Source organism: Ovis canadensis, chromosome 2 (genome assembly GCF_042477335.2).
Source record: "Ovis canadensis isolate MfBH-ARS-UI-01 breed Bighorn chromosome 2, ARS-UI_OviCan_v2, whole genome shotgun sequence".
Classification (NCBI taxonomy): Eukaryota; Metazoa; Chordata; class Mammalia; order Artiodactyla; family Bovidae; genus Ovis; species Ovis canadensis.
Genome location: NC_091246.1, coordinates 136,731,058 through 136,749,170, shown reverse-complemented (window position 1 = coordinate 136,749,170; position 18,113 = coordinate 136,731,058). Strand labels below are relative to the sequence as shown.

Sequence of the window (18,113 nt, the reverse complement as noted above, 5' to 3'; positions counted from 1 at the left end):
TGCTTAAGAGGAGGGATATTAATAAGGAAAATATTTTTTAAAGAGCTAAAAGTAAATATTAAGACTACAAGGTAAAACAAATTATAGAATTAGTTACCAACTGGGCAAAGCTGGTTTCTATTGCTGTTTGGTTTATTCTGAGTAAATAAGCATGAATTTGGATGAAAAAGGGTTATTATCTCAAAAACGACTTCTACTCTGAGCAGAGAGATTTTACCTTACCCTTTGTCTGTGTGGTCATCTGACACGGTCTTCCAATTCACAGTTTACATAGACAGTTTATCTGCTAAAAGAGGATGCATGCTGCTGACACTTTATGGAGGAGGAAGGGAGGTAAAGCAGAGTGGCAACAAGTAGGTAGCCAAGGAGATGTTTAATAGTCCTGATGCTTCACAGCAGAATTGACACAGGTGATGATCCCACAGTTTAGATAACAGAATATTTACACGTGTTACAAACAAGAGATTTCCACATAGAGAAAGTGTTTCCCCAGGGTTTTTTCAAAGCAATGTGTTCAAATAGAGCAGATGTATTTGGAAACTTATCAGATCTACATAATTTGGAAAAAGTGAAAGCACTCATCAGCTCTCATCTTCATGGAGGCACTAACACATCGCATGGAGAACTTTAAATGAGGGTGAGCACAGCGCGGGCCTCAGTCATGCCCGATCTGTTCGTAGCTACACACCTGTACTCACCTTCGTCCTCTTTCGCTAAGCTTGTTATGAACAGGTTGTGGAATCCTATGCCACTTTCCTCGGCACTGAACCTTGCTCCTTGCACTAACTTCCCATCCTTGTACCAGTAAACCATGGGCCTTGGAGAGCCACGGACTAAACACTGGAAATAAGCTGCTGTACCTAACGGTGCAGAACAGTCAGAAATACCTTTGATAAACCTGGGAGGCCCTTCTACCACCTGAAATTCAAAAAAGCTGTCTGCATATTTGCTCTTTAAGACTAACTCTTCCCTCACACTGCTTAACGTCACTTTGCTTCTCTGTGACATCAGAGCCGACATTTCGGAGTCTCCCATGGTGAGGAATCCCCGACAGATCGCCTCCCCTACGCTGTTCACAGCTCTGCACCTGTATGTCGCGCTGTCAGAAAGACAAACGTTGCGAATCTTCAGCGTGTGACTTCCCTTCTCCTCACTAATCACATATTTAAGGTCATCTGGCTCAATACACGTGTATTCTTTATACCATTTTACTTCAGGAGTTGGGACGCCTATGACTGAACATTTGAACACAGCATCTGAGTTTTCTGGAATCCTAAAATCACAAATAGGCATTACAAAACGAGGAGGCATTTCGAATACTTCTAAGTCGATTTTTAAATCTTTGTCCTCTGCCTCCCTGGAAGCCATACTTGGATCTGCTAAATTCAATGGGAGAACATCTAGGCTCACAACCATGCTTTTATGATCAGGAGTAAATTCAGGAACTGTGACTATTTTCACTTGCTTCTCAAATTCTTTAACATCTTTTTCACTTAATTCAACTTCCAGGACAATTTCCTGAGGAGAAGGGGTCCTCGACGCAGTGTTTTCCAGATCAAACTCCATGACATGCTGGTGTGTTACTGGAGGCGGGAGTGCCACTGCTCTCTTTTGCTGGGGCACAATGTCCACGTGTGCAAAGCTCTTTGCTTCCCCTATGATGTTCACAGCATGGCACATGTACTCTCCCCCATCTCCGTTCTGAATGCTAGCAATTTCCAAAGAGCACACATTACCCACCCTTTCTATTTTGATTCTTTCATCTGGCTCCAGCAAAGATTTATTTCGATACCATTTCACACCGGGAACTGGAAGGCCCTCAACTTCAACAATGAAGCCCAAGGTTGTGTTTTCATAGATCTTCCTTTTGGTCAGCGGTTCAATAAAAGATGGAGGCATTTCATTGTCTTTGGGTTCAACGGCTTCACTGGGTGTGCCAAAGGAATCAGAACGCCGTAATTCATAGGCTGAGCTTCTGTCTTCTGTAGGTGTGTGGAAATGTTCACTTGACTGACTGTCCTCCCTACCTAGCTCGGATGGGTGCCTTTTAAAGTTTTCAGTGGGGTTTGGTCCTCCAGTAGGAATAGGGTATTGTTCAGCTGTTTTCCCTCCTAAAGGGGTGGAGTATCTCTCTAGGGTCTCTCCTGGGGGTGTGGAGTATCTCTCTAGGGTCTCTCCTGGGGGTGTGGAGTATCTCTCTAGGGTCTCTCCTGGGGGTGTGGAGTATCTTTCTAGGGTCTCTCCTGGGGGTGTGGAGTACCTCTCTAAGGCCTCCCCAGGAGGTGTGGAATATCTCTCTAGTGTCTCTCCTGGGGGTGTGGAATATCTTTCTGCTACCTCGCCTTCAGAAGGTGTTGAGTACCTGTCAGTAGCTTCCTCTAGAGCTGTGGTTCTTTCAGTAGTCTTATCCTCTAAATCTCTTGAGGATTTTTTAGTTGTATCTAAAGGAGGAAAATACAAATCAGGAGACTTTGGAGTTTCAAAACGTTCAACAGAGGATGGTGGAGTATAAAACTGATCTAGCTCAGAGATTTCTTCACTGCTGATACTTCCCACATCAATGGAAATATCAGATTCAGGAGAAAATGGGCGTCCCAGGGACTCCTGTTGTTGGCTGTAATACTCATACACTGTGTTGAAAGTTACTTCTTCCACCTCCATTGATGTGACTGAGTCAGTCTGAACATGTTCTGCCTTGTGCCTGGTGTCTTTAGTCTCAGGAACTTCATGTTTTCCAGCAGCAAGTAAGTACTGTGTCAGGGAAGTCTCGGATTCCGTCACCTCCGTGGTATGTGCCTCATCCAACTTAGGAGGGTTTTCAGAAAAACAAGTTTCTACCTTTTGTCTTTCAGTGGTGGAGAAAGAAGTTTCATCCTGAACTTGAATTTCTTCATCACATTTTTCTTTTTCAGGGGCATCCGTTTTTTCCCTTACTTGTTTGTGTGGATGCTGTTGTTCCTCAGTCACCAGGAAGGGAAAGCACTGACTTAAGGGCATTTTCCTGTGCAGTGTGTCTGCTTCCTGAACACCACCTGTGTGGTCTCCCAGAATTCCAGTGGCATAGGCCTCTGTCCCTCCATCTTGCTTTTGAAATGCTATCAACTCTGGTTCCAAGGTATGTTCTTCCTCCAGTTCACAGATCTCTAAAAGCTTTTCCTCACTTGCAGCTTTTTTCAGATGTGAGATGAAACTCCCATCTCCATTTTTCTCAGATATATCAGTTTCTCCTGCATCAGCAGATGAGCTCTGAGGTAGGGCACATGATTCACTATAGCTCTCTTCAGAAAAAGTTTTACGAGAAACCTCAGTATTTAAAATTTCTAAATTTTGTTCCTGCGTATGTTTTTCCGAATAAAAGACATTTTCATCACTGCCACTTTTCTCCCTCAGAGTCCTATCTGAAAACTCCTTACTGGAAGAAATCTCTGGATTTGCAAGCATGTTACTTTGCATGCTTTGAGAGGTATCCTGTGTATCAGATTGTATGGTTTCAGGGCTAGGAATTCCCTCTTTATATGGTGTTGCCTGCTCTTGACTAGGTTTTTGCTCTTGAAACTCCTTAGCTGTGTCTCCTAAATGAGAATATATTTGTCTCAGATCAAATACAAGGTTCTCAGCATCAGCTGCTTCAGAAGCAGGATGCTGGGTTTGAAAATAAGTTTCTTCTGGTTGATCACCATGTAATCTAACTTCTTGAAATTTTACATCTGCAGTTTCTATTTGAGCATGAAATTGCTTTAGGTCAAATGTAACAGGTGCTTCATATTCAGCCCTTTCAGAAGATGCAGATTGATCTGTAAGAGCTATTTCCTTCTGTTGTCCCCTTTCTTGTAATTCAGACTCCTTATGAGTTTGAGAAGAAAGTAGCTTTAAATTCATTACAATGTTAGACGAATCCTGTTCAGTGTTTGGAGACATTTCCTCATGCACATTTGTGCGTAGGTTACTTGGTCTTGATTTTCTTTGTCTTAATGGAAAGTCTTTGTCATCAAGCTTCTTTTGAGGAGGATTCACAAAAGATTTCTTTGTAGATCTTTTTTCTAGAACACCTTTTTCTACCTGCTGTAACTTTTCAAATGCGATGACTCTATGCCTCACCTTTTTTCCTGGGTAGTATCTCTCTTCACCAAAGGGTTCTTCACATACAATGATGGACGATTCTTTTGTATCGTAACTATCAGAAGTTCTTTCAGAGCGGATATTTGGTAAATGGTCAGTCTGGGCATATTCTTGCACGTTTTCCCTCTCTGGTCCACTGAATTTTTCGAAATCATTTCTTACCCCTTTTCTATTTTTAACTTCACTGAAATCATCACCAAATGGATAAACAGTCCCCTCTGCTCGGTGTGGCTTTGATTTTTCATTTACATGTTCCTCTTTCCCTTCATCTTGCCATTGTATGAGTTCAGCTCGGAGAGGCTTGTTGATTCTTAAGGATCTAGAAGTGCACTGCATAAATCTGGGCACTTTTTCTCTAGAAGATGTACAAGAAACGTGGGCTTTCTGCTCTATCTGTTCAACTGTCTCAGGGCTTTGAAAATACTCTCTTACAAAATATTCTTTTATATTGGATTGGGGAGGAAAAGAACCAGTTGGATAATCATAAAAATGTGCCCTTACAGCTTCTCCCTGGATGTGTTGATCTTTGGAATATCTGGCATAAATTCCACCCATATTTTCTAATTGACTATATTCCCTGTCAGTGACAGGTTCCACTGTTAGGTCTGAAACACTCTCAACTGCGCCTGAATTGTTTTCAGCAATGCATCTATATTTCCCAGAATCTTGAGAATTAACATCATTAATATATAGCCTGTGGCAACAATTAATTTCTTCAAACTGGAACTTCTGGTTCTGCCTTAACAGGACTCCATTGTGGAACCATGTCACAGCTGGTTTAGGCTCTCCAGAGAGTAAACATTCAAGGACTATGGAATCCCCTTCTCTACACCTGGCATGTTGTGGCATTCCCTGTAACACTTCTGGTGGCTCGTTAGTAATGTCAGAAGAGAATACGAACTTGTGTTTTGGTGAGCGAGTTGCCTCATCCTGAGGCATTGCCTTAGGTTCCAACTCCTCCAGTTGAAACAAGTCTCTTGACTCTCTATCCTGTTCTGGGGTAGGAGTAGCTGCCGTTATCTGAATTTCTACAGGAAAGGAAAGCAATTCTGTGTCTGCAGAGGGAGGAACTGGTGCGTTAGTTTTTAACATATGGAGGTTTGTTTGGCCCTCTCGTCTTAGAGGAGGTATGCCTTTTGCTTGGTCAAACACCAACATCAGCTCCTCTTCCTCATCAGTATAGTCTTGCAACACTGGGACCCTATATGCTTCCAGAGCATGCCTTTGTTTTGACTTCACTTTAAGTACACTCGTTGTTTTTACTGTTCCGTATTGGTTAAATAGCACACAGGTGATAGAACCTTCATTTTGAGGAAGAACAGAAGAAAAGGTTAATATTGAATAGTTTTCAAAGGTCTGAGTGATAAAGCCTTGATTATGTGGGATTGGTAGATCATTGTTATACCAAGTCACTATGGGTTGAGGGTATCCTTGAAAATGACACACAAATTCACAGCTGTCACCTTCCTCAACTTCTTGAGATTCAATTTCTTGAAGAAATGAAGGTGGGCAACGTTGCAGACGTTTTTGGAAAGGATTTTCAAAATATCTTGCGGCTTTTTCTTCCTGTTCAGTTTCAAATTCATCACCTTTAACAGAGGTGGAGTGTTGTAGCTCTCTCACATCATCTTTTCTTATTTCAGTATCTAATGCTTCCCTTTCTTGGATATTTACAATTGAGCCAAAAGATTCACTGGTGTACGGTGTAGTAACTTGAGACACCTTTTCAGAGGTCTCAAATATTTCCTCATTCTTACTTACATTCATGGTATCTTCAGATGACTTGACAATTTTGGTTTGGGTCATAATGGCTTCAAGTTGTTCTCCTGCTTGGGTAGTCTCATTTATTATACTCTTACTGTATAATTGGTCTCTTGATAGACTTTCTCTCAGAAATGCCTCTTGGCTCATCCTCATTTCAGTCTGGAGAATTTCCTCATTGACAGCAGTGTGCAAGGTTGTGGGAGCTTCTCCAGATTCCACATTTTGATCCATTAAATTAGGAAGGACCTGCAGATCCTGGACAATGCCCTCGGTTGAATTATCTACCTCTTCCCTATCGTCAGCTAGAGCAGGCATAGAACTGCTTTTTATTTCCTCTCTAGAGAACAGAACACCCTTATCACTATCTTCACTTTTCAGAGTTCTTGAACTTATTTCAGATGACGTGTCTAACAGAGATAATTTCTTTTTTTCCATCAACATTCTTCTAGCCTCCCGTAAACGGTGCAACTTCATTTTGGTCTCCTCGTCCAAGAAACTTTCGCCTACGTTAAGCCATCCCCTTATGTCAGATTTACTTTCTAAATATTCTTCCTCATACATTAAATCTGTTTTCCTGCCAGGGCACACTGTTTTAAAGTGTATAGTTCGCATCATTCCCTGTTGTTCCACGTCCTGCTTCTTATTAAAGGGAGAACCAGTAAACCTCAGGTCAACCTTCAACCTCCCTTCTCTCCTTTCAGCTAAAGCTGCCACATTTCCATGCGTCTGTTCTACCTTTTTCAGAAATTCTAAATATTTCTCATCTTGCCCTTTTTGAATTACGAGCAATGATGCAGTTGATTCAGCAGAGCCTTCACTATTAATTGCTAATAATCTGTAACTTCCAGAATCTCGGTCTTGAACACTTTTAACCTCTAAGCTGGAAGAGTGATGATGTAAATCACTCTCTGTTTTTATGACCCGTCGAAGCCCTGTTGCAATAGGTCGATTGTTTTGAAACCAAGTCATTTTTGGAGTTGGACAGGCAATTAATTTACACATAAAAACAACAGGTTCACCCTCAAAAACATATTTAAATGTAAGTTTTTGGGTAAAAGAAGGCTTGAAATATTCTGGCCAGGAGCTTGTTGATGATATTCTACTTGCATATCTTTTAGCAGCCACGGAGCTGTGGTCTATGTCTTCAGAATCCGAGAAGGCATCTCGGGTCTCTCTTTCCGAATGCTCAGATTCTTCCTCAGAGGAGGACTCTAAAAAAAAAGTTCAATTAGAAAGCATTTTACTATTTTCCATAGTATTTGAAAAAGTTGAAAATAAATGAAATTGCGAAATAGAAAATGAAATAAAGTGCATGCTACAGATTCTCACAAATCCATAAAAAAAATTCACTCACCATATTTGTTCGAATAAACGCAACACCATGCTCTGTTTAAAAGATTCTGACACGAAAATCGTTCGTTGTCTGGTCTTTTCTTCAAACTGCTGAAATTTCTTCTTGAACAAGCGAAAATGCATTTCAAAATAACATGTTCCTGTACATATTTGTTCTGAGAGCAGGAAAACTTTGTTCTTTTGATGGCTAAGACGAAAATCTTACCTGACTTGCAGAGAGTGGAATAAACGCCCTTTCTGATCCTTTTGATTATAGATTAAATTATTATATTTTGGAGAATTAACTATTTAAGAAATATATATGAGAACTACGACCATAAATAATTAGCTAAAGTAAAATGAGAAGGCGTTTATTCGAACTAATACAGCCATAAAGTCACGATGTTATGCAAAGAAAAGCAGGCAATAAGGATCACGTAAGGTAGCTATCTGCAAGCCAGTGTAAGAGACATATCAATGTTAAAATGATGTATGTGCATGAAGTGTGAACCAGAATGGGGATGTAACATTTTCACACATCCTAAACAAAAAAGCATTTCAATTACGATTCATTCATGACATTGCATTCTGAGAATGACAGCTAGGTTATTGTCTATTGTTCAATTTAATTCTCTGTGATTTTGAAAACAAACTTCTACTTATGATTTCATGCATTAAGATGAAAACCTTTTCTAATACACGCTTTTGAAAATGTCTGCAAACAAGAAGTTGAATATGGCTGATAAATTTTAAATACAAAAGTTTAAATTACCATAAAACAAATGACTGTGAAATGCATGTAACCATCAGCATATTAAACCAGGCATGCGACATAGTAATATATACTCTAAGAGATATATTTGTACATCTATGTCATTTTTCCTCAATAATACTAACAGAAGGAAGCTCAAGGATTTTATTAATCCTTCAGAATTTCTATTCAAATCTCACATTCAATGTAACAATACCTTTCATCTCCATCTCAATCTGCTCATGCAACATTGATTCAGGAGCTAGAATGGAAAAACAGGAGATTTTCATGATTAATTCCATATACTTTCTGCCTCAATTCAGGATTCATATAATTACAATTTTCTCTTTATTATAATAATAGAAAACTACATACCCCAAATGCACCCCTCAAAATCCATGCCAAACAAATCAATGAGCTGGTAAGGTACATGATGATGACAGAAAGATTTTAAAGCATTTTTATTTTAGGTTCTCTGGTGAAATTTCCACTTTTAGTTCCACAATTCCCCATGCCTTTTACATGCATTGAGAAAAGCAGTCCATAAACTACAGGAATATTTCTTTTAATTGTCTTATTGACTGAATACTTGCTAAGAGACAAAAATCACATTTAGAAGAAACATGCATTTTCTAATTTGCCACTTTTAACTCAGCTTTCCCTAAAGAATTAAGTGTTTCCTGCTAGTAAAAACTCTTTTGATTTGAAACCACCTTTAAAACGTTACGCAAAAGGTCCGATTACATGTTAAAGAGCAAAACAGAGAGTTGTCAGCTCAAAGTTGCTTTTATTATTTAAGGAAAAGTCACCGCCTTTAGACACAATCATCTCGGGGTGGCTTCTGCAGGAAGCAGATGTCCAGGTGCCACTCTCATTCCCCTCTCTGCGTGACACAAGTCAGCGGCTCCGCCGCCCTGGCGTCTCAGTTCCTTGAGGACTCTGGCATGAAGTTACTGACAAATTTGATGTTTTCTTTGATGACGCTCTCTTTACTTCATGGGTTGTTTTAATTTGGGACTCTTTGAGTGTTTTAATACTTTTAGTATCTGAACCAAGGGTAATTTTGTAAATGCTTGGACTTGCAATACTTTTGCTAGGTAAGAATAAAGTTTGGGAAAGGAATAAATTAGCTGTGTTTGTAAAATGTATGCAGACTTTAGAGGAGATGGAACGTCGTCAGGACGAGAGAGAAAGCAGCATGTTAGTCTCAAAACTGATATTTACCTATGCTTACTATGCACATGAGAACTCTACCCAAACAGACTTACGGGGGTCCACATTCCTACCTGAATTTTGTGGCTAACTCAGTAGCCTATGTAAAGTCATTAGGGCAAAACAGAAGAGGACCAGATAAACACTGGCTCATATTAGATAATTAGATAACTGTGCCTGATCCTTTATTCTTCATACACTTAAAGTGGCTTATCTCTTAATTTTCTTAAATAAGGCAGTCTGGACTTGTCAAGGGGAAAAAAAATGCTCATGTGCCAAGAACGTTTTAAGAATATAATCCGCTGGAACTGAGTGAATTGGAAATTCCAAGGCAAAAATGTCCAGTTCAAATCCACTCAGGGAACATGGTGATCAAGCACTGTCCTAGGGCACTAAGTTCTTTAGGAAGTAAGTTGAAAGGCCTACATTGCTCACATGTCCAAAACACAACCAGCTCTCAATTATTTTACTGTAGGAATGGTCCCAGTTGTCACCTACATGGGTTATAGACAATACATCCCGGTAGATAGTTATCTGTCTGATGACTGTGCTAGCTAGCAGCCATGGTGAAACTGAGGGTTAACTTTCAGGATGGTGGAATTTTCCACCTAATTTTCACTTAATTTGCATAATTAGACCACAGTTCTTGACCTATTCTTTTCTTAGGCTTTGAAAATTAATCAGAAACAGCTGTAGACCAACACTGTCAGATTAAGAAAAAAATCCTCCTTCTGATGAGTGAGGACTGCAGATACTTTAAGTGAGTTAATTAATCTGTTTCAAAATGCAGTGCAAAGATGGCCATGCACGTAGCACTGTGTTGCCCCCTGTTCATTTCTAACCCTCACAAATAGCGTGGCTGGATCGGGGAAGAACTAAGGGCACAGCTCCACAGACTCCTGGAGATGCCCAAACTTCTTCCTCACGCTTCCCCCCATGGGATTCAGTGAAGGTCCTTTGCCTGCAGACACACAGCACAGGATTCGAGTACATGAAAAATACTTTTCTCACTTCATTAATAGTGAAGAAGACAATCCAAGGATGAAAGGAAGACATTATCCTCTGCCCAGATAAATACATTCATGTCCTTCTAGACACAGTGGTGAGTCAAGGACAGTAACACCAAAAATAGTGTCTTGCTATGAGATAATTCTACAATTCTGCAAGGAGCTGAGACTGTAAAGCAGCAACATTGGTTGAGAAATGTCTAAAGACTACTCATTTTGGTCCAGACAATGCCAGGCACAATAATAAATACTAATAAAAACTCAATGATCTGTAACACCTTAAACTACTTTGGTACACTTCCTAGGTGGTATGTTTGGTAAACATTAGAAAAAATTGGCACATATGAAACAAACCTTAACTTCCTGAACTCTGATTTGAAAGTTAAGCTTCTGTGAATCTAGAGTGGAACGTTACATGTTCGTAAGTTTAGCCAATGAATTGGTTGACTTTCATGAGTCATTTATGAATAGAGTGCTAATTTAAGGATCTTTTAATTAATACATTCATTGATATAATTTGCATGATGGAAAAGCTGCATAAAGTGATGAGGATGAAATGAAGCAAGTCAGAGCTAAAAATCCAATAACCACCTTCTAGTCTTAGCACTGCTGACATTGTCTTCTCTCCATACTCATTGTGTACAATGCAGCTATATAATCCTTGGTCTACCAGCAGAACATTATATGTGGTAAGACACTGAATATGTCCATTTTGTGACTGCTTCACTCTCTTATATTCCTCTAGCTTTACACCTTCATAAATCCAGGTTATATCAACAGAAGACTCATCTTCTAAAACACAGAGGAATTGAGTTGCATCACTGCACTATACAGAGAGGTCCTGAAGATGCAGGAGAATCTTTGGCACTTCACCCGTTGTCTCTTCAGCACTTTTCTCAGACAACTCAGTGCTTTCTGCAATTTGTGAAAGGAGTGCAGCCTGGTGCAACTGTACATCTTCAAGGGATACAGCTGTGTGGGTGGAACTTTGAGATACACTTTCAAAAACCTGCAATTTATATTCATATGATGATCCTTGAAATGACTTCATTTCGCTCTGCACTATTCTGCCAGTCCTGCTTCCCAGAACTTTGCCTAGCTAGGGCTTGCACTGTATGCTAACTGACAAGAAAAAGAAAAGGATATTAAGATCTAAGCTTTGTCACTTGGCTAGGTTAATAAAATAAAATGACGTGGAAGATGAAGATGAAAGACATCACTGTCGCTCAGAAGCAGGCTGCCAGATGCAGTGTGCTCCAGGGTGTCAGGATTACACAAAAGAGAGTTCATTCCCAGTGACGCAGTGATGAATGGATGATGGAGGCTCATGCGGATGCCGTGAAGTATCTGCTTCCTTCCTTCGGTTGCCATTGCAGCTTCCCAGAGTGATAGAACCACTCTTTCTTCTTGACTCTATTTGGGATATCATTTGTCCTCCCTCCCCCATATACTTTATCAACAACAGGTAGCAAATAGATCATTAATGATGCAATGATAAGATGTTGCTTAGAAAAGTAAAAATGTCAGGCAAAGTTGATGCCTGCATGCTAAACAGCTTCAGTCGTGTCCAACTCTGTGTGACCCTGTGCACTGCAGCCCACCAGGCCCCTCAGTCCATGGGATTCTCCAGGCAAGAATACTGGAGTGGGTTGCCATGCCATCCTCCAGGGGATCTTCCCAAAAAATAACTAGTGTAATGCCCTGAACACATACTTCAGTGAGATTTCAAGTATACTGGTTAAACCATAGCTAAGGACTTAGGGGGAACTGTTAGTAAATGATGGACCAGCCACCATAGGCACTGAGACACACAGCAGAGACTCTCATTAGTAACAGTGGGAGGAGCAGGGGTGCAGCAGGGCAAAGTCTTTGAAGCAAGCTGGGCTTCCTTTACCTTTTGGAGTCACTGTGAGTGTAGCTGCACAAGTGGCTTCCCCAGCGCAATTGGCTGCTTTGCAACAGTATTGCCCGGCATGCTCTGAGTAAGCATCAACTATAAGCATTAAAGCCAAGCCTGTGGACTCCTCAAAGTAGAAAACTACATCTTTTGTTGGCAGAATTGATTGTTGGTTATGAAACCACTGGATTTCTGGCTTGGGAATGCCAGAAACCCTGGCATGAAATCTGACTGTCTCCCCGCTGTGCACCCTGAGGCTGGACAGAGGCTGGATGAAGATGGGCTTTTGGCCAAGGGGCTCCTTCTTAAATGAAACTGATGAAGAGATATGCCATTGAGAGTTGGATGTAACTTCTTCAAGTGTGCTAAATCCTGAAAAGAAGCATGCCAGCCTTTAATGTCTTGCGTACCCTGCATTGAAACCAGAACTCATTAGGGCGCAAATTTCAGTGGGGACTAGAATCCAATCCAATCTTGATGCCTTGTCAACATATGCCACTATTGATTCAAAATCACACAAGTTCCCTTCCATTCTCCAGACACGCTGGGGCATAAATAGTCTAAGGGGTGTCATACATTGCTCATGAAGGCAGCAGCAGAGTGTGCAATTCAGGTTAGATATTCTTGTTTTCCATTATTTTTTCCCCTTCTGGTTGTAAGACCAGCTTTTATTTTTTGGTAAACCACATTACACTGATTACTAAGAAAACCTCTGGCTATCAAAATGAAGTTTTTAAAATTAAGGAAAAAAATGAGAGCTGCCCTAACTCTTCATGTATTTGTATATGTTAACTATTACAGAGACTAAGGACTCTCCTGGTGGTCCAGTGGTTAGGAGTCCGCCTTCCAGTGCAGGGAACCTGGCTTTAATCCCTGGTCGGGGAATTAAGGTCCCACATGCTGTGGGGCAACTAAGGCCACATGTCACAACCACAGGGCTGAACCGCCACAACTAGAGAGAAGCCCTCGTGCCTCAACAAAGATCCAGAGAGCCACAGCTAAGACCCAGTGCAGCCTAAAACAAATACATTTTAAAAATATTAGAGACTAAATTGCTCAGGAAAAATAGTCTGACTGTATAAAAATACTATCTCATTTTGAATCAAAGCGCCCTCCCTTGCCCTGATACTGAGGAAGTGTTTCTGAATGCAATTTAAAGAGCTCCAAGTAACAGAAGAATGTTAAACCATCTCACAACTGAGCCTCTCAATCCTCAAGCATTCTTTGAATGCTGGCAAGACAGATCCAGCTGATGTACAGACCTGAAATCATCCACAGTAGCTTCTGGGAAATCAGAATTTCATCAATACCATGGTGGAATAGGAACATTCTTACACTGGAAAAATTCTTTTAAAAAATTTTCATGCTAACCAGATGAAAAAACAAATCTACCTAATTCTTTAGCATATGTTGCTCCCCATTCTGATACACGCTGCTCAGGAAGCATGAAAGCTGGTAATGAGAGCAATACATTACAAAATACTATGGAGACAAAGCAGGGCAAAATAAAAAATGATAAGCTCTGTGATTCATAATGATAGGGGGTAACTGAAAAGCGAGAACATTGCATGTAACATGGAAATAATTAGTTGCATTAAGAGAAAAGGAGGACCAACGATGATTTACACGAAATCCTTAGTGATTGTTACCCACGTTGTAAGATGAGGTCTATGTTTAAATGTGGCTCTTAAAACTGTTTTGCCATACCTTCCAGTCTCAGAGTGGCTGTGCTTGACACTTGACCTACAGCATTGCTGGCAACAAAAGTATAAATTCCTTCATCTTCTGGAAAAGCTTCAGCAATTTCCAATTGGTAAGTGTCTTCAAACTGAGTCATTTTAAAGAACCGAGATGGCTTGATTTTCTTGTCTTTGCTGTACCAAGACACTTTTAGATCTGTAATACAAAATGAAAAAGATCTTTAAATTACCCAAAGTGGGTATTTTTATTTACCTGCAAACACAAAATGGACTATATAGCTGGCTAATGTTATATTTATCTAAATAATATGATATTTTCTTTTGGGCATTCCACATCTGATCTTAATGATTTCTTATCATTTTTAAGAAGGAAACATGATTTTAGAGAAATCCAGCTTATACATGGGTTAGAATGTTTGAAAGTTTACAATTTTAGTTATATTCTTTGTCATCATTTGCATGTTGCACGATGGAAGCAAAGATGAGATTTTTACACATTCGGTGACTTTGAGAGAAAGCCTGTCCTGAGAAATAGTGACCTCTCAAGGTGACCGAGACTGTGGTTGCCTACTGAGACAGGAAATAAGGAAAATCTGCTTAGGGAGAAAGATCCATCAACACTCCATAAGGTCTAAAGAGATACCACTGAAGGCTGAAGAGAAAAACCTCTACTATTTTGTTACCAATGGGCAAGCATTGGAAGCTCTCAGCACATCAGAAAATAATTTTTAAAACTGAAAGAAAGATTCATGAAATTTGGGCATCTTAGATAAATTTGGCTTTTTTTTCAAAGTAGCAGTAATAATAAATAATAATATAACTAGCTATTTCCACACAAGGATTTGAACCATCTTAAAATGATAGAAAATAAAAACCCAACCAAGGATAAAATAGTATATGCTGTTATAGTTTAAGGTGATGTGTACTTTTAAAATTAGTATCCTTTCATTAAAGCAATAACCCTGTAAGTCAAATGTAGATTCAAATTCAGTTACTTGTTTTAAAAGCCAAAATCAAAAGCATCTTCTTTCTGCAATGAGGTCATTATGTTACTTCTTTATCTCAATAAGATCCATGGGGATCGTCCAACAGTCCAATCATTTAGTGTTTGCTTGCATTTTTACCTAACTACTAGTTGATGATGGTTCCCCCACTTCCCACTATGGTAGTTGTTTATAAACAAGTGCCCCTTTTAAAGAAACAAATCTTTCCACTTCCTTAGGTAGCAAGGTAAGATAGGAAATGGAATCCTGACAATACAATTTATCAGCCATGTGACCTTAGACATGTAAGCTAATCTCTTTGAATAAGTCTTCTCATTTGTAAAATAAGAAGCATAATAATCCATAGGCTATAAAACTGCTGTGTGAATTCCATGACACACAGAGGAAAGGGCTTTATAAACAATAGGTGCAGTCAGTCATTAAGGCAAGAATAGCTAACCTCACAAGGGGTCAGCAATGCCTTCAACAACTTGCCAAAAAAAAACAGAGTCACAGGATACAAAAGTAATATTATCACACAGGACGTAAAAGTCATCCTACAAACGCTGGATTGTTTGTTTAGTCCTCAACAGAAACGGAAGGGTAGAGAGCATTAGTCTTCACAAGAAGGCTTATTACTTCCTGACAGCTTCTTCCTTTGGTGAACTGAATGAAGCAGGACAGGCATGGGCTGCCTGTAAGAAATGAGCTAAAGGGCGAGATTTGTCTTGCTGGTGGACTTGGTGCTTCTTGCTGGACTTCCACTACCTGTGTCAGCCACTGGCTTCCGGCTCCTGTGAGGCTGCCCCACAACCTCTGCTCCTACAGAGTACAACCCCCACTACACTGCTGTTTCTGCTCCTACAGAGTACAACCCCCGCTACACCGCTGTATTTGGTCCCTGGGTCTCATCCATTCTACCTCCTGAACTCTTGCACAATGTACCCGCTTCTTTCTTCTGACTCCCCTCATTGGCAACACTTTCCAAGCCAAGCCTTATGAAATGAAAGGATACCAGCCTCCCCGCTGGTTCCTCCCCTCCAGTCTCATCTCCCACAACTGTCCATTCCTCCTTTCGTTATCAGTGTTTCTTCTAAAATGCAAACCTGATCATGTTACTGAGGGGTTTAAAAAATCTCTCAGTGATTCTTCAAAGGAAACGGGAGTCCTAACTAACCATAGAATACCAATACTTTATTGGCATCTGACCCTTGCCTTCTTTTCTAGCCTCCCAGCTCCCTCATGACAAGACCGTATTTAAACCACTTGTTGCCAGCATAAAATGTTCTGGCAAACCTTTATGACTCTGCAAATGCCGTTTTCTGTCTGAAGCACCACTGTGCTCAATAAGCCTATTAATTCTTCAGTGCGCCATCCATGCATCTTTCCCCAGCTGTCCCCCAGACAGCACTGAGTAGGTGGGCTGTTACAGCACTCACAACCTTGGAATCTGGCCGTGCATCGCCTCACCTACACACTGAGCTCCAGGAAGCCAGGGCCAGGTGCGGCAGCCCTAGAACCTAGCATGATGTCTCAACAGCAGGACACAAATATTGGTGGAATAAAACAAAAGAGATGCTTAAATGAGCGATGGGCATTCCTCACTGCCTAACTAAGTATTTATCATTTCACTTAGCTAGTTGCCACACCGTAAGCCTCCACATGATACTGACTCATTACAGAATGAACAGTAGCAAAAAGCTAGATTTATTACGTTTTAAAATTCTACTTTTCCAAATTTTTCTGCTACCAGTAGGTGGCACCAGAGACCTTCAGTAGACAACATTTTCACTCAAAAGCACCACCAGATTCCTCAGACCACATTCTGTGCTTTGCTAAGTATTGATTTCCCGTAACATGAGACTGGGGCTTCTGCCTACCTTCCCCCCCCTCCCCCCACCCCGCCAAGTTTGTAGAAAGTAGAGCTGCATTTACTTTCTTAAGGCAAGCTGTGTAAATATTTTCAGTCCGAGTGGCACAAAACAACGTGATTCAGTAAGCTTTTATTTTAAAAAGGCATTTTTTTAATGAATTTAATTTTTGTCACATAGAAAATACATTTATGACAGGATGCTGTATATCTAAATATTACCACACAGAGAGAGTTAATGATCACATGAATTTATAAAGTCCGTTCAAACATTTAAAGACATTGCCCATATAGAAAAGATATTTTTCTTTTGCTATCCCAATTGAGGTCTGGTAAAGATTAGACTGTATTTTTACAACATCCTAAAGGCAAACTATAAAATGACTTACCTAAAAAAGCACTATATAAACATGTCTAAGACTACTACTTTAGATAATCCATATTTACCTATAATCAAAATAGTCCTCTAAAAATTCAAAAAATAGACAAATTATTTAGTGTGACTTTGGTGAATTTAAAATTAAAATTATTTTTTCTTTCTTGTGTTAGTAAGGTATTACCCACTCAATTCTCATTTCTTAATATTTAGGGTTTCTCAAACACTATGCTCTGAAGTAATACAGTCTATAGTATTTTTCTATGTTGGTCCCCCATTACCAGATTTTTATGTTTCTATAATTCCTTCCAGCGGTTGTAATAAAATTAATATATTAAGTACCAGCTACTTGTCAGCCACGTCATGCCTATACGTGCTTTATATACTTTGTATTCTTTAACCATGCTCATAAAATCAAATGGGTCTATTTGGTTTCTAGATCAGCGTCTCCAAATCAGAGGAAGAAATCACTAGGTGATAGAAGCATGGTAGAAACACTAACTTGCTCAGGAAAATGGCTTCTGGCAAGGTAGAGACTGGGTCATAAACTAACGGGCGAAGCACCATAAACAGAACAAACTTACTAGGAGTTCTATGAGATGCCCACGCTGGGAGAATTTCCCTTTGTGGTGGCATATAAGAGCAAGGAAATGAGAGAAGGATTTTCATCTGGGATAAAGTTGGCTTACCCTGTCAGTCTAAAATCATCATTGGGTAAAAATGGCTCCAAACATTCTGTCTTACTCTACTGAGGTCAGACTCCTGGGGGAATGGGAGGGACTGATGGTCTTTGGGAAACATGCAGCAATTAAAAACTCATAACAGCTAACAGACTGAGGCATTACTTTTGGATGGGCACTGTGCTATGTGCTAATGTGGGTTATCTAACACAATCATGATGAGTGATCTGAAGCAGTGGATATCAGCCATTTAACAAGCACGCTGTTGTCCAGTCAACAATTACTGAGCATCGACTAACATCCAGAGCTATTCTAGGACAAGGATCTGCCCTTGCTTTCACAGAGCTTTCCTTCTAGTAGCTACTGCTTTTCAGGCACCAGGTCTTCGATATTAAGAATCCCTGCTCTCATGAAATGTAGAT

The 18,113-nt window shown here is 40.1% G+C and overlaps 1 protein-coding gene across 2 annotated transcripts in view; it reads right to left on the bottom strand.

The window, feature by feature from the left end:
• The window catches only part of TTN (titin), a 275,748-nt gene that overhangs the window by 211,064 nt on the left and 46,571 nt on the right, over window positions 1-18,113 (bottom strand). Inside the window, exons 43-45 of one of the 2 annotated variants that reach the window (XM_069577076.1) lie at window positions 13,790-13,978; window positions 12,080-12,454; window positions 8,184-8,228 (exon numbers count right to left, since the gene is read on the bottom strand). In XM_069577076.1, the coding sequence (XP_069433177.1) occupies window positions 8,184-8,228; window positions 12,080-12,454; window positions 13,790-13,978 (609 nt within the window). Of the gene's footprint in view, window positions 1-354; window positions 7,095-8,183; window positions 8,229-12,079; window positions 12,455-13,789; window positions 13,979-18,113 lie in introns of those variants that run through there. The other variant, XM_069577077.1, reaches the window with a different exon arrangement.